This window comes from Buteo buteo, chromosome 17, assembly GCF_964188355.1.
Source record: "Buteo buteo chromosome 17, bButBut1.hap1.1, whole genome shotgun sequence".
NCBI lineage: Eukaryota > Metazoa > Chordata > Aves > Accipitriformes > Accipitridae > Buteo > Buteo buteo.
Window position 1 is genome coordinate 19,598,863 of NC_134187.1, and position 16,269 is coordinate 19,615,131.

A 16,269-nucleotide genomic window follows, 5' to 3' on the forward strand; every position below is an offset into this window, starting at 1 on the left:
TTTAAAGGATTTTAAAGTACATTCAAAACAAAAGAAATGGAAATAGTATGGTCCATTCCTGAATGGGGGAGTTTATATTCAGATGCACACAAATACAAATAGCTGCCCTTATAAAACACATATCTTTCCAGAATTACCTTAACAACATAATACCAAGCTTGTTCAGACCAGTGGTCCCTCTAGCCTGAGACTTTGATTCCCACAGTGGCAGCAGAAGGTGCGATACGGGGAGATCACGCAACCCCAGCCACCATCTGCAGTCCATTGCAGATGGAGTTGCTGAATCAGTCACCAGCAGCTTCAGTGAGCGACTCTTAGTTCAGGTATGATGGGATCTGGTGATTCTCTAATCTCCATCACATCCTCCTCAGACTACTCTGTACAGACACAAGAGTCTCAATCTGTCCAGTTTCTCCTTATGAGGCAGCTCCTCCATCTTCTTCACATTGCTGGTGTCCCCCTCCAACCTCTCATGCCCTTTGTGAGAGACAGAGGCCAGAACCACACTCATTACTTGAGACAGTGCATGTCAGGCTTTTATACAGGGCAACATCAGCTGCAAAAATAAGCTTCTTGTTTTGTCCTTGCTATCTTTTCTGATGATGGGGAGTGTTTTGTTGGCTTTGGGGCTGCTGCTAATGACTTCAGAGCAGTTCTTGAGTTTTAACTGACAGTTACGGGTTTTGGTGTCTTGTAAATATGGATTAAATTATGCAACCCTAATGCCCCTGGGCAATATACTTATTTACACTGAAGCCCATCTGCCATCTTTTTGTCCACTCAGTTTAGCACGGATTTTCTCAAAATCCTATTGAGTTCAGGTGGAACTGAAAGATGGTTTTGAACCAGATAACCACTTTGTGAATCCACAACTGTCAATGTCAGGACTTTTATATGGAATCCTGCTTGCAGCACTCCTTAGTGAGCAATAAATTCATGTAAAAGTTGACTCAGAAATGTAAAGGATTGATTGATTACATATTAATGAGCAATCAGTAATACTAAAATATAAATTAAGATATTATTACCTCTCTTTAGAATTTGATTATACAAATGACTGAGCACTCTGGCTCCAATCCAGTTAAATTAATGAGTCTTCTCTCCTACTTAAGAGGCTATGCCTGTACAAGTAAACTAAATGCCTGGGACTGTTCCCTGGCAGTGAGAACCAGGTGGCCAAGAATGGCACACTCCACGATATTAAATTATCTTACTTTTCAAGCCAGGATAATCACTTGCAAGCTGCTCATTGTGTTAGCTCTCAAAACGTGCCCAAGAATTGCCTGGGAAAGTGTTAGCTGGCAAAAGCCAAAAATCACTGTGTTAACACTGCAAAGGTAGAGACAGTTGAGCTCCAAGCCTAAGAATAGCATGTGACTCTGCTTCACATACCATTATAATTAAGTATAAGTGAAGTACAACGTATAAAGGCTGAAATTAAAATACTGAAATAAAATATTCTCAAATGGTTATGGCTCTAAGAAAATTAAAATGTCTCAAAGAACACACCTTTAATGTGCTGTTCCTTTGATTATGAATTCCAACAGTAAATTCACCCTCTCCTCCTTATTTTGATTGCCATAAGCAGAATCCATGCCACTCTGAGAATATTCCCAGTATTGTATTGTTATTGAAATATCTGTGTGGAATTTTTATACATGCAAGTTATGGCCTCACAGATTAGATCATGACTTAGTTAAATAATTGAGTTCACTCCTAACATGGGAGTGCACAGTATAGCAATCAGTGCAAGTGGGGAAAGTTACATCTATTAACTTTACACCCCAAAACCTGCACTGCAGCGCACGTTACTTTCATCTGAATCAGCCATTGTACTTGATCCACTGCTCTACGCTTTACATAAGGCCAATACAGTTTTATATTCTGCTGACATGCTATGCATCATAATTGACCTATACAATTAATTAAAAGCAATGAGGAAAGTAAGTGGAATTTAACCTTAGTCAGTGCCCAAAGACATCAGGATGTCTGATGTCACCCTGAAACATCAGGACAGTCAGAACCAGATTTATTTCAGGTGAGCACCAGAAGGTTTTAATGTTTATCAGTTTCTGAACTACCAAAATCTGAAAATATCATGAGGAAAGGATATGATAAAAACATTTCAGCATTTTCTAATCTTGAGATGTTCATTTCAGGTCAAATATACCATAAGAAAACCATTTATTTTATAAATTATTTATTCACTGATTATTATATACTTAAGGAGTTCAAAGAAACTAAGCAAATTTTCTTAGGATGAACTTGCTTTAGAAATGAAACGAAGAAAGGGGAAAGAAAAAAAAAGATTACTGTGATTCTGATCATATCAATTAACACCAAAAGTAGAAGACTCTACAAATGTTGCAGAAGAATTACAGTTTCTCCCTCATGTACTCAATTACTCAAATAGAAAAATACAATGAAATTTAGCAGTTTCCACCAACAGGAGCCAAATATTAGCCCAAAAGGACAATTATCAGGCTTCAATAGAAATACAGGGGGTCAAACACATGTCAGCACAGTGACTGCAGTTTAACAGGCTACTGCACAGAAACAGGGCTGCTATGATCATCCAGGTGTGCTCTTAGAAAGGGGTAAATGCAAAGCAAGGCAACAATTTTGTCCATCTTTTATTATCCATTAAGCTATGTGTTAAGTACCTGGATCATGGCCAAATAGCCAATGCCCCCCGCCCCGCCCAGACACACACAGAAGGGAGTGGGGGCAATAATGCAGAAGAATGGAAGCTTGCAATGGCAAGGACCAGCAGGAGGAAGAGACTTCCCCCAAAGCCTGAGGTGCCCTTGCAGAACCACTTCACTGCTCTGCAGACTGAAGAGGAAAGACCCGTCACATCAGGGCAGACGCTGGATCTGAGTGAGGCAGCCCAATCTGCTCCCCATATAACAAGCAGTGCAACTAAGAAAAGGCGATGGGTGACAGTAGTAGGTGACTCTTCTGAGAGGTACGGAGGCACCCATCTGCCAACCTGACGCACTCTCTAGAGAGGTGTGCTGCTTACCAAGGACTCGTGTCAGGGGTGTCACCGAGAGACTACCAAGCCTTGTACAGTTCACCAACCGTTATCTGCTGATGTTGTTTCATGTGGGCACCAGTGATACAGCCAGGAGCAGTCTGAAGAGTATCAAGAAAGATTACTAGGAGCCCTGGGAGTGGTGGTAAGGGACTCTGGAGCACAGGTAGTTTTTTCATCAATCCTCCCGGTCAAAGGGAAAGGGTTTGAAAGTGCCAGTCAAATCTGGCGAATCAGCTAATGGTTACAGGATTGGTGCCACAGCCAGGGGTTTGGCGACTTAGACCATGGGACTTGCTTTGAGAAACCTGGTCTGCTAGGGGCTGATGGGGTCCATCTGCCAGGGCATCTCCCGTCATAGGCTTGCCAAGCTGGTGAAGAGGGCTCTAACCTAAAGTTGCTAGGGGAGAGGAACCTCAGTCCATCCCACTCCTACCAGTTTGATGCCAGTGCCAGCAATAGATGCCCAGAGCCTGGAGGGGGATCACAGGTCAGCAGGAGAGCACCTGAAGAGCAGCACAAAGGAATTCCAGCCAGTAAGTCAGCTTCATCAGGGCCCAACTTAAATGCCTCTATGCAAACACATGTAGCATGGGGAATAACCAAGAGGAGTTAGAGACGTGCGCACGCCTGCAGGCCTATGGTCTTATTGGCACCACAAAGACTTGGTGGGATGGCTCCTATGACGAGTGTTGGAATGGAAGGACACAGGCTCTTTAGGAAGGACAGGCAGGGGAGAGGAAGAGGGGCTGTCACCTTCTATGTCGATGACCAGCTGGAGTGCATGGAGCTCCGCCTGGGGATGGGTGAGGAGCCGACCAAGAGCTTACGGGTCAGGATCAAAGGGAGGGCAGGGACAGGTGACATTATAGTGGGGGTCTGCTACAGGCCACCTGACCAGGAAGACCGAGCAGATGAGGCCCTCTATAGACAGATAGGAGCAGCCTCACATTCACAAGTCCTGGTCCTCATGGGGGACTTCAACCACCCCAATATCTCTTGGAGGGACAACACGGCAGGGCATAAGCAGTCCGGGAGCTTCCTGGAATGCACTGATGATAACTTCCTTCTCCAAGTGATAGAGGAGCCAATGAGGAGAGGTGCTATGCTGGACCTTGTTCTCACCAACAAGGAGGGGCTGGTGGGGAATGTGAAGCTCCAGGGCAGCCTTGGCTGCAGTGACCATGAAATGGTGGAGTTCAAGATCCTTAGGGCAGTGAGGAGGGCGCACAGCAAGCTCGCTACCCTGGACTTCAGGAGAGCAGACTTTGGCCTCTTCAGGGATCTGCTTGATAGAATACCATGGGATAAAGCCCTGGAGGGAAGAGGGGCCCAAGAAAGCTGGTTAGTATTCAAGGATCACCTCCTCCAAGTTCAGGAGTGATGCATCCCAACAAAGAAGTCAGGCAAAAACACCAGGAGGCCTGCATGGATGAACAAGGAGCACTGGGACAAACTCAAACACAAAAAGGAAGACTACAGAGGGTGGAAGCAAGGGCGGGTAACCTGGGAGGAATACAGAGAAATAGTCCGAGCAGCCAGGGATCAGGTTAGAAGAGCTAAAACCCTGATAGAATTAAATCTGGGCAGGGTCATCAAGGGCAACAAGGAAAGCTTCTATAGGTACATAGGTGACAAAAGGAAAACTAAGGAAAATGTGGGCCCTCTTCAGAAGGAAACGGGGCACCTGGTTACCCAGGATATGGAGAAGGCTGAGGTACTCAATGACTTTTTTGCCTCAGTCTTCACTGGCAAGAGCTCCAGCCACACCATCCAAGTCACAGAAGGCAAAGGCAGGGATTGGGAGAATAAAGAAGCGCCCACTGTAGAAGATCAGGTTTGAGACCATCTAAGGAACCTGAAGGTGTGCAAGTCCGGCAATGTGCACTTGCAGCCCAGAAAGCCAACCATATCCTGGGCTGCATCAAAAGAAGCATGGCCAGCAGGTTGAGGGAGGTGATTCTCCCCCTTTACTTCGCTCTCATAAGACACCACCTGGAGTACTATGTTCAGCTCTGGGGCCCCCAATATAAGAAGGACATGGACCTGTTGGAGCAGGTCCAGAGGAGGGACACAAAGATGATCAGGGGGCTGGAGCACCTCCTTTATGAAGACAGGCTGAGACAGTTGGGGTTGTTCAGCCTGGAGAAGAGAAGGCTCCAGGGAGACCTTATAGCAGCCTTCCAGTATCTAAAGGGGGCCTACCGGAAAGTGACTTTTTACAAGGGCATGTAGTGATAGGACAAGGGGTAATGGCTTTAAACTGAAGGAGGGTAGATTTAAATTAAATGTAAGGAAGAAATTCTTCACTGTGAGGGTGGTGAGATACAGGAATAGGTTGCCCAGAGAGGTTGTGGATGCCCCATCCCTGGCAGTGTTCAAGGCCAGGTTGGATGGGGCTTGGAGCAACCTGGTCTAGTGGAAGGTGTCCCTGCCCATGGCAGGGGGTTGGAACTAGATGATCTTTAAGGTCCCTTCCAACACAAACCACAAAGCTCACAGGTCTGAGCTTTACACCGACCAAGATTTTAAAATACTTGACCAGCACTTCAAAGGACATCAGTGGTATATGCCTATCAAGACATCAAAAACAGAGCAAAAAAAGCAAAGCCAATAGCAGGTCATGAATGGATATTAGATAATCTGTCCAGGCAAAAGGTCATGAACTGGTTATTTGTAAGAACAATATTGTGAACAAATTATCAACCTCCAAATGATGCTCAGTTCTTACCTGCCATAAATAAGAGGAACAACTAAATATGAAAAAGATATCAATGTGTTCGATATTTCAGTGTTAGCGGCTCACATCATTTTTCCCAAGAATATTGTTACATTTTACTTTTGCCTCAAAGTTCCAGCTTCTGGATAACAGACAAACCCTTGGACTGCTCTAAGAGAGTATACAGTTGAGTCACTCTTATTCAGCTTGAGAGTCTAGAAAAGTATTTATGCATAAGCTTAGCTTCAGGTTTGGGCACTACACACTGTGAAGGTTAACCAGAGACTAAAAGGTTGGGAGACTGAAAGGTTTTTCTAGGTCAAGGCTGGATATCCTTCGATGTCCTCTCCATACAGTAGAAATGACATCTGTGAAGTCTGTTTGCTTATCCAGTCAACACTATGACACTCAGAAAATACATGGGATATGGTACCATGATGAAATCTTGCTCCATATTGTTCAAATTGTTTTTAAGGTAACCATTTCTTTTTCTTTGAAGAAGCATTTGTGGAAAGGAGTTGATGAAGACAAATATCTACAAAATGTACAGCATTAATGAAAAGATTAGTTAATTAGAATTCATTTTAAACAGGAGCTTGTTTGTAGAAATTTCTTACTAGGCTAAAATAAATCTGTTTACCAAATATTCCAAGAACATACACGTGTCAAGTCAAATCTGGATGCACAAAGGAAAGCAGAAAAAATATGTTGCTACAGAAGCAGTAAGAAATTCTGCCTGTGTTTAACCTGAAAGCACTGCCTGGAAAAATACCGATATAGCATGCATTAATATTCAATTTTCTTTCACCTCTCTTCCTTTTCAAGTATGTTTTCTTGCAGTGAATTTTCACTTCAACGTTTCTTCTTTCAGTCTCATCAGAATTTTGGACTTTTGGAGGTATGGAAAACTGGAAAATTATCATTAATATTAGAGTTAATAATAAAGCATTCTTCATGAGAATGATTTTCCAAATAAATGCAGTTTTACAGTATGCAGTATATAAATGAAATGTTACATTATGCATTGGCCTCACTGAAAAAGAGTACTTCTGCTTCTAAGATGGTCCAAAACATTTTGAATTGATTTGACAAAATGCCAAGCTAGAGAAACATGCAATACAGCACAATGGGAGGGGTTCTCAAGCTACCCAGGAGAAAGCAGTATGACCAAGTGCCCATCTCAAACACTTGTACAAAAATGATCGCAGCCTGAGAAAAAAACAGAAGGAACTAAGAGTCCATTTAATGACATCAGTCATGCAGGTACGATGGGACAGCCAGAACAACAGGAGTGCTGCAGTGGTTGGATATTGGGTCTTTAGGAAGGACAGGCAGGGAAGACACGCAAAGGGTTATGCTCTGCACAGTGGGCACCTTGAATGTATGGTCTGTTGAAAGCATGTAAGTCAGATTTAGAGTGGAGGTCAGCAAGGGGAACATCATGGTGGGTATTCATTACAGTCTTGTCAAGAAGCAGGACTGGATGTGAAGAGTTCTTTTAACTGTAAGAAGCTCCATAATTGGAGGCTAGCTACTTCAGCATCTTCTGGGAGAGTAACACCATAAGAAGCAATCAATCCAGAAAGTGCCACAGGGACAGTTATCTAATGCAGGTACTGGTTTCTAGCTACAGCTGGTAGTCTCCTAGACTTGTTATTCACATATCCTCTGGTTGTGGATATGACGGTCAACAGCAGCCTTGGCTGCAGTGACCATGACTGCCTTCATGAGATGACAGCTTTCAAGATTCTGAGGGAAGTGAGGAAGGAAAGCAGCAGGATAAAAGCCCTGGACTTCTGGACTTGGGCTTGTTCTGGGAACTCATAGGCAGGATCCTACTGGAGGCTGCTATGAAGTGCAAAGGGGGCCAGAAAGAGCTTCTAAGTCTTAAGGAACATTAATATCCTTAAAGCACAAGAACTATCCATTGCAGTGTGCAGGAAAATAAGCAGATATGGCAGAAGGCCGGCTTGGCTGAACAGGGAACTGTTGACTGAGACCAAATGCAGAAAGGAACCATACAGGAGGTGGATACCAGGACAGACTACCAAAGGGTAATATAGAAGTATTCCCCAGGCATGCAGGGATGAAGTCAGGAAGGCCAAAGTTCACCTCGGCTAGGTGTATGAAGGACAACATGAAAGACAGTACACGTAAGGCAGCAGCAAAAAAGAGACCAAGGATAACATGGGCAATCTGCTCAGGAGGAAGGCAACCTGGTGACAAAGAACACAGGAAAGGCTAAGGTACTTAGTGCTTTCTTTGCCTTGGTCTCTACTGGCAAGGTCTGCTCTATGACCTCCCAGTTCTTCATGTCTGGTAGCAAGGATTTGGGGAGGACATGCTACTCATGGCAGAGGATGGTTGAGTTAGGGACCACTTCACCTGGATGTACACTGATCTATGGCACTGGCTAGAAGGCTTTCAAGGGTGCTGATGCTGTTGCAAGGCTGCCAAAGTCTAATCAGCAGCTGATAATGAGTGCCATTCCTCTGGAACCAGTCCATCAGTGCCAGGGAGGAAGAAGTGGAAGGATCCTCTGTGAGTCTGCAAGAAACCCCACGCTGGCAGGAGTGGTTGGTGCACTGGAGGGCAGCACTGCTGGGCAGGAGGAGCTCAACAAGCTGCAGGAATGTATTGACAGGAATATCATGAGTTCAGAGAGATGCTAAGTTCCTCACCTGCGATGCATTGATGAAGGCTGACCAATGGCTAGCTAAAAAACTCCTTTGCCTAAAAGGACACAGGAAATTTTGGGCCCTCATACAAGAGAAGCAAACTGGAGTCCAGCTGAGGAAGATGGTTTTATTTAGCATAGAGTAGAGAAACATAAGGGGGGACCTAATTGCAGTCGTCTACTACCTACAAGTGGTTTGTACAGGAGATGCAGCCTTCTCTTCTCAGAGACACACAGCGAAAGGACAAGAGGCAACAATCGCAAGTTACAACAAGAAAAATTTCAGTCGGCCCTAAGGAAAAGGCTTTTCATGATGACACTGATGAACAGACAGATAAAAAAGGATGTGGAATCTCCATCCTCAGAGATTTTCAAAAGTCTACAGGACAAGACCCTGAGCAACCTCATCAAAGTTGAAGTCTGCCATGTTTTAAGCAGGAGATTGGACTAGATGAGCTCTTTATGACCTTTTAACCTAAATTATTCTGTGGTACTTTAACTTCTCTTCATGCTGCATTACCTTGCAAGAGTTGAAATTTTAGTCTCCGGTATTTTTTTCTAAGAGTCGTCCTTGAAAGGTACATCTCCATAAGGGAAATACACTGACTGAACACACACACCCCTCATGGGAGGTATAAATTTTTCAATGCATTGTAGGGGGAAGAGCTCTAGCTATGGATTTTGGTCCCAGGGAAAACTGCAGGTATCAGACTCCTGTAATTGCCCAAAAGAACTACATAACAGATCACGCATCATCATAAGGAAGTATAAATTACCACTGTGACTGCTTTGAATGTAAGCTTGTAAATTCAGTTCAGTAAAAACTAACTCACTCCATCATTCTGATGACAAGAGTGTCACATGTTTAATTTCAATATTGAAAGAAAAGGTTTTGACTACTCCAAATGTGAATTTTTCAGAATGTGCATCTCCTGGAAAACTTATGAAGGTCAAACTTCCTCCTTGCTTCAGGAGAAAAACAAATGTGAAGACAGAATTTCCTGCAAGACAGAAATGTCACGTTTCTCTCAGCTGTATAACTGAATACTATTGAGCACCATTCCTCTCAAGAGCTCCAAATATTTTTGAACTACAATGCAAACAGTGCTGCCATCATCTTTTGATAAATATTACTGAACTGTGATCCAAAAAATGTGGAATCATTCATTACCATTTCTGCCTATTATGGCTTATTGCCTTCATGGTTTTAATTAAAGTATTGTGAGTGTTCACATTTACAAACAAAAGGAAACAAGAAAACTGAGCCTCATGATTTTTCTTTCTGATCTAATGTGAGGTCTTCATTTGCAGAAAGCAAATTATGAAGAAGACATTACGATGCCTTTCTTCACAGAGACCTTTTTCAAAAGCAGGAATTATTTTTTTTCCAAAATGAACCTTTTTTACCAGAAAGCAATAGTCAGTCTACCAATGAGTACACACAGTTGTACTGGTTTTGGCTTGGATAGAGTTAATTTTCTTCATAGTAGCTGGTAGGGTGTTATATTTTCGATTTGTGACCAAAACAGTGTTGATAACACAGGGATATTTTCATTACTGCTGAGCAGTGCTTACACAGAGCCAAGGCCTTTTCTGCCTCTCACCCCACCCCACCAGTGCGTAGGCTGGGGGGGCACAAGGAGTTGGGAGGGGACACAGCCGGGACAGCTGACCCCGACTGACCCAAGGGGTATCCCACACCGTATGACGTCATGCTCAGCATATAAAGCTGGGGGAAGAAGGAAGGGGGGACATTTGGAGTGATGGCGTTTGTCTTCCCAAGTAACTGTTAGGATGGAGCCCTGCTTTCCTGGAGATGGCTGAACACCTGCCTGCCCATGGGAAGTGGTGAATGAATTTCTGGTTTTGCTTTGCTTGCATGTGCAGCTTTTGCTTTACCTATTAAACTGTCTTTACCTCAACTCACAAGTTTTCTCAGTTTTACCCCTCCAATTGTCCCCCCTCCCACCAGCGGGGAGTGAGCGAGTGGCTGGGTGGGCCTTAGTTGCCGGCTGGGGTTAAACCACAACAAAGGTACAGGAAAATGCCCAAGGATGATTTAGTCACCCAGCAAAAGGAGAGAGGAGCCCCATCATCATCGCCTCACAAGAAAAGGCAGCATTTGGCGAGGAATGACTTTCAAAACATCTTCTTTAACAAAGTTACCTTTCTCTCCCGGAGGCCCAACTCTGCCTGGACGACCTGGAGCACCTTTCTCCCCCTTTTCTCCAGCCTCTCCTGTTGATACAAAAGGAAACAAGAAGAATCATATTAAACCAGGACTATTTTCCGTTGGTGGCAGTGACAAGAGTGCCATTCTCCCCAATGAAAATAAAAACCTACTGTAACAAGAGAGGAAAAAATAAAAGCAGATGCAATCTGACTTAACAGCTTTACTTGATGTGTGGAGAATAGAGTTTCCTGCAGTTGACTTAGACATATATTACTGAAGTCCCATACAATAGGTCTAGTTTTGTGGATGTTACTCATATCATCAACCTCCAAAAAGCCCAACAGCACGATTCACTTAAGGAGAAGCTTCAGAATTAGGCCCCAATTTAGCACATAAACTTCTGGGCCTGTGTTCACTAAACACTTCCTGAGTATCTGCTAAGGACATGCTTAAGTCTCAAGTGAAAATGGCTTAAACTATAATCTCAAATTAAAAAAGAAAAAGAAAAAAGTTTATGCAATTTACAGAGGCCAATTGGAAAGCATTGCTACATCTGTCATTTACAGCATTATTTTTAAGCATGAAAGAGCACCTCCTAATCCATATTCTCATTTATATACAGTGCCTTTTAATCTCTGTGGTATGAACCACTGTGCATTGTACTTACTTACACATGGCTCATGGCACATTATTTTATTCAGCATATTTAAACATCAGTTTCTGTAAACGTTTGCCTCCCTTGTGCCTTTCATTGGAAATTTAGGGATGCTTAGCTTGTTTCCCCCCTACTACTGTACTACTCTTATAGTTTGCCATTGACATAAAATTAAAATCTCTTAAACAAATAGAAGTTTAAAGAACGATTTACATAGCCTCCTTTACAAAAAAGATTTATATGAAGGAGAAGAAAGTTCTATGGCTTCCACAGAAAAGAAAACGCCAGGATCTAAAAGCCAGAGCTAGCACAGCACACCTGATGCTCCAGTGCTGTATTTCTACAGAGGAGAGTGAGCATTAGCTGCTCTCCAGGAAGCTGAAGAGAACACCATAGCAGGAAAGTCAACAGTTACCATGCACTCCTCAAACTCTGCTCTCTTGCATAGCTGGCAGCTGTGGTTCAGAGAGAGACCATAGAGATTACATGTAAAAACAAGCCACAACATGGCATGTTTCAAATATGCAGCCGCCAGCTCTCTCTCCTTATTGTAGACATAGGTGGCTGTGAGCTGAACTCGCCCCTCCATCTGTTATATTTTCCTTCTTCAGGCTGCCAGCAGACTCCAGACCACCTTCCCTGCCTTCAGACATGCAAAAATAGGCCATTCTCTGACCTTAATGAGGACAAACTTCAAATAATCCCCAGTGAATAATATTGTTAGTATGAAACAGGCTATTATTTGGCACATTTGCGAACGTCACATTTTTATTATCAGGTAACCAATAGGCTTTGTATGATTGCCTTTCGCCCCTCAGGGCTGGTTATGAGTTCTTTGCTTCCCAAAGATAAATCCTGACAATGACTTTTCCCTGCTCTCTGGAGGCTGAGAGCAGGCTATTACAGCCTATTGCTCTACACGTTCTTCAGAGTGAAAGCTGTGCATTAGGGATCAGTAAAATAGATCACTCTTGCTTCAGGCCATTACACTTGCCTGCATTTATTCCTGTAATAAGATGACACTGCATTCCTTAGTGGGGGTGTCTGAGAAACATTCCCTGGGAGAAGATTACCCTATTACAGGCCCAGCTACAGACCACTCTGCATTTTTTGTTATCAGCTGTTTTAAGCAGCAAGACCTTGGCCAAGAAGGACTGATCAGTGGTCCAGTTCAGCTTTGCTGTATTTAAGTCTCTACTTTTGCTGTATGTGCCCTGAGCATTGTGCAAGCTGAGGAAGCAAAGACTGTGCAGGTGTCATGGGCAAGAAAACAGTTTTCTGTCAAGGAATTTCAATCAATTTAATTTATCACCAATTAACACTAACTTTTAACTTTTGATTCCTGAATTAGGAAAAAAACCAAACAAATGAACTAAGAGAAAGACACCTCTGCACCCCCCTTCTGGTGTCCAGCCCCTGTGCTGCACGTTACACCCAGACACTTCAGAGCAGGAGGTTGGGATCAGTGCACTCTGGTCCCTACCCAGCTGCTCTGGCATGGCCTCCTCCGCCAGCCACCGTCTCTTTGCAGTCATACCTCCTGCTCCATCTCCTCTCCATCCCTTCCCGGATGGCTCTCTGCTCCAGCCTTACTGCATGGAAGGGTACCTTCTTCCTCAGCACAGTGCAGCTCTTGCCCACGCGGCTGGGGCAAGCAGTGCTCCGCAGCATTGTGATGCTCCACATCCCCAAAAGAAATTTAGACCTGGTACCGAACTGAGGTACAGCAGGATCACAAGTATCAGGCACAACCCTGACATTGCTACAGGCTGCTTCCCTCATCATCACTGAGAGAGATCTTTCATAATTCAGATGATATATCTTACCATTGCTGTCAATTTGCCTCCTTTTCTGAATTCTTTGGGACAGAATTTGTCTCTATGTTTGCATCCTGCCTGCCTTGAGCTGTACCATCTACCATAATGAAAATAGCACACCAAATATTAACTACTTGAGCTATCAATCATTCCTTGGCTGGTGATAACGTTCTTCCATTACTTGTACTCCCTGTGTGAGTAGACACATCAAGTGTGGGTGTAAAAAAATTGGTTTTATTTTATTTACATAGCATTAACTAGTGTATGGATCGTATGCCATTGAGACTACTAAGACAATTCCTGCTTTAGATTCTAGAAGGGAGACAAAACAAGGCGGCAAACAATTTAAGCTTTGAAGGATTGTTCCATGTTATTTTTTTCTCCACAATAGTAGTCACTTCAATCTCATGTGCCTATCAAAAGGAACCAAACTTTAGGCAAAAATACGAGTGAGCAATATAGTGAGGCTTCATCATCCATCCCTTCTTCACACACAACACACTTTTCCCATTATTAATATTGTCGTCTTTCTAAAACAGGGATCAGTCTGCTGTCTGGATTGTCAGAGCCACTGTGTTTTTCCCTTCCACATTTCATCTTACTCTTTTATACTGTTGAGGTTATAAAAAGAAAAAAAAAGAAAATCAGTCCCTAAGACCTATGCGGCTGACCTTAAACTCATTTGTGCTTTTTTCTATTCTTGGTATCTTTACTAGCTTTCTTCATCTTTCATTTCCACCTTCATTCTCATCTCATCCCGCTTCCGATTCTCCCTTTTATTTTGTGGGGTCCTAATTGGCTTTCTGTCATTTTCTTGGTTTTTTTTTTCCTTTTTCTTTTTTTTTTTTTATTTTAGTTTCCAGTCTCTCCAATCAGTCTCATTCTTTGTGCCCTTCTTTTCTCTTTTCCCTTTATCTCCTCCTGTTCTTCTAACATTTCTCCATTACGCTCCCACACCCTTGGGTACTTTTCCCTGGTGCTTTTTTCCTTCACCACCCCATTTGGGCTCCACTTTCTGCACCACCTCTTAGGCTTAACCCTTCTCCTCCTATTTTTTCCCTTTCACACATCCCATGGTCTCCCTCTTTTCTTCCCCTTCTCCCCTGTACCTATTTTTCCCAAATCCCGACAGGCTCATGCACAGTAACAGTGTGGGGCTCTGCTCCTCCATCATTGGAGGTGTTGCCAGCAGCCCAGCAGAGGAGGAGATGGGGCAGATCTAAAAGCCGCAGTGAGCCAATCCAACTGTGTGGGAGCCGAAATTTGGGCACACGGCCACGTGTATGTTCAGTTTAAAGGGAGCCTTGGCCACCGAAATGGGTTGGAGTTGTGCCAGTGGGGGACAGCAGTATCTCATTACCAATTCTCTGAGCAGTCCCCCTGACAGCATAGCTGGAGCATTGATCGCTTTTTAGGGATTTCACATTAACTAGGGCTGTATCAGACCATTTTGTGCTTCACTGAATTTGTACATCAATCTCTCTCACTTTTGCAAGGCTTACATCTCATGAAGTAGAGTGAAATCATTAACACATGATGGTTTTCAGGCTTCTCTGTTGTTTCCTGGCTCAGTATTGCCTTCTGACAAAGGGCCAGGGTCCTGCACTGTTTATACGTTTTAAAAAACACTGCTGCATATAATAATAATAATAATGGTCCTCACATAAAAATGGTAATTGCAGATGTTAATTTTGACTGATTACATAAATAAGGAAACTAAGGCAAAGAAGTTGCAAAACTTGTCAAAGCCTGTCAACTTCTTTGAAATGAAAAACCATTTCAAAGCTTCAGTCCCCAGTGCTGTGGAGTCTGACCCTTTGACCAATCTTCCATGTAACTTTAGACAACATATATTTACGTAGGTTGTGTTCTTCTCTGTGAATCACACCAACAGCACTATCTTATGCCTATTTCACAGCAAATATATCAAACAAATGAAATAACTTTACTCAAGACTTAATCAAACCTCAGAAGACCTGGATATACTGTTGTTCTTTCTAACTAGAACATCTGCAGAAGGTATAAATATTATTAAGACTTCAGAAGCCACTTACTGAAGTAAAATCAAAAAATATAGATTTTGGTTCAGTTCAGGCATCCAAAGCTGCATCTACAATAAAAAAAAAAACCCACCAGGAGAGTTTTTTGGCCCTAAAGCCAATTGGCAAAGCACAACCCACATCCCTACAGCCCAATTCTCTTGCTTCCAAGCGCAGGGCAGCCACATCCAAACTGGGCAATGTCTGGAGAGGGCAGCTTACACCACAGCCAAACCTGTAGCCAGGCTGTGCTTGCAATTTAACTCTATGAACAATTGCAGGACAGAACTGAGCCTTGCACTCACCAATCAATTAAGCAGCACAGACAGCACCTGCAGTCCATGCTATGGTCCTCAGGCAACTGGGTAAAGCCCAAGTTTGTACTAGATAACATTAGTGGCATCAATATTGTTAGGTGAGTTTAGTGATACTAAAATGCGTAAAAACCTGGAAGGTTAGTTGTGCAGTTCTTAAAAAATGCGGGTTTTGTTGTTGTTGTTAATGATAAACTGGTAGTTTTCATGTTTTTTTTTGTCCTTAGTTAACAAGTATTTCCCCATTCTCACAGGTGTTACACTCCGGTAGAGATACCATAGCCTCCATAATGGAGATTATTGTTACTGACTAAACAGGGCTGGGATTTCACACCATAATAGATGCTGTTGCTTTAAAATGCTAATTCTTCCCAGTTGTTGATTTCCTATCTAAGGTACATTTTTTTTCTACAAACAGATCAATAATTTATTATGCCACCTTTTTTGGGCAATAGTTTGGGGGCATATTTTGTAAAAATGTTGCTTTTGTCCACAGAAACTATAGAAATGCTAAAAACCTAACTAATTTTTTATGTCTTTTAAAAGGCACTTAAGCATTTAAAAAAATCAAGGGAACACAAACATAAGACTAGAAAATACAAAATACTTCCCATTACATTGCAAAATGGCAATGAAAACCTCTCCAGGTATAAAGCAGGGCCTGGTTTTACGGTCTTTGGGTATGTGCACCACTCCCAAGTATAAACACAGAGAAAGCAACCAGGCAGCGTATCAGAGTAACAAGCCCTACTGATCAGGAGCAAGTCTGGGAAACTTTGGCATGCTTTCTCTGAACCATGTTTATTTTAACAGACTTAAGTTCATCTTATGGACCTTA

General features: G+C 42.9%; 1 protein-coding gene across 4 annotated transcripts in view; it reads right to left on the reverse strand.

The window, feature by feature from the left end:
* Nucleotides 1-16,269, reverse strand: part of COLEC11 (collectin subfamily member 11) — a 51,702-nt gene that overhangs the window by 9,748 nt on the left and 25,685 nt on the right. For all 4 annotated transcript variants that reach the window (XM_075049201.1, XM_075049203.1, XM_075049200.1 and 1 more), the window contains one exon: nucleotides 10,600-10,671. In XM_075049201.1, coding sequence (XP_074905302.1) covers nucleotides 10,600-10,671 — 72 coding nt within the window. The remainder of the gene's footprint in view (nucleotides 1-10,599; nucleotides 10,672-16,269) is intronic.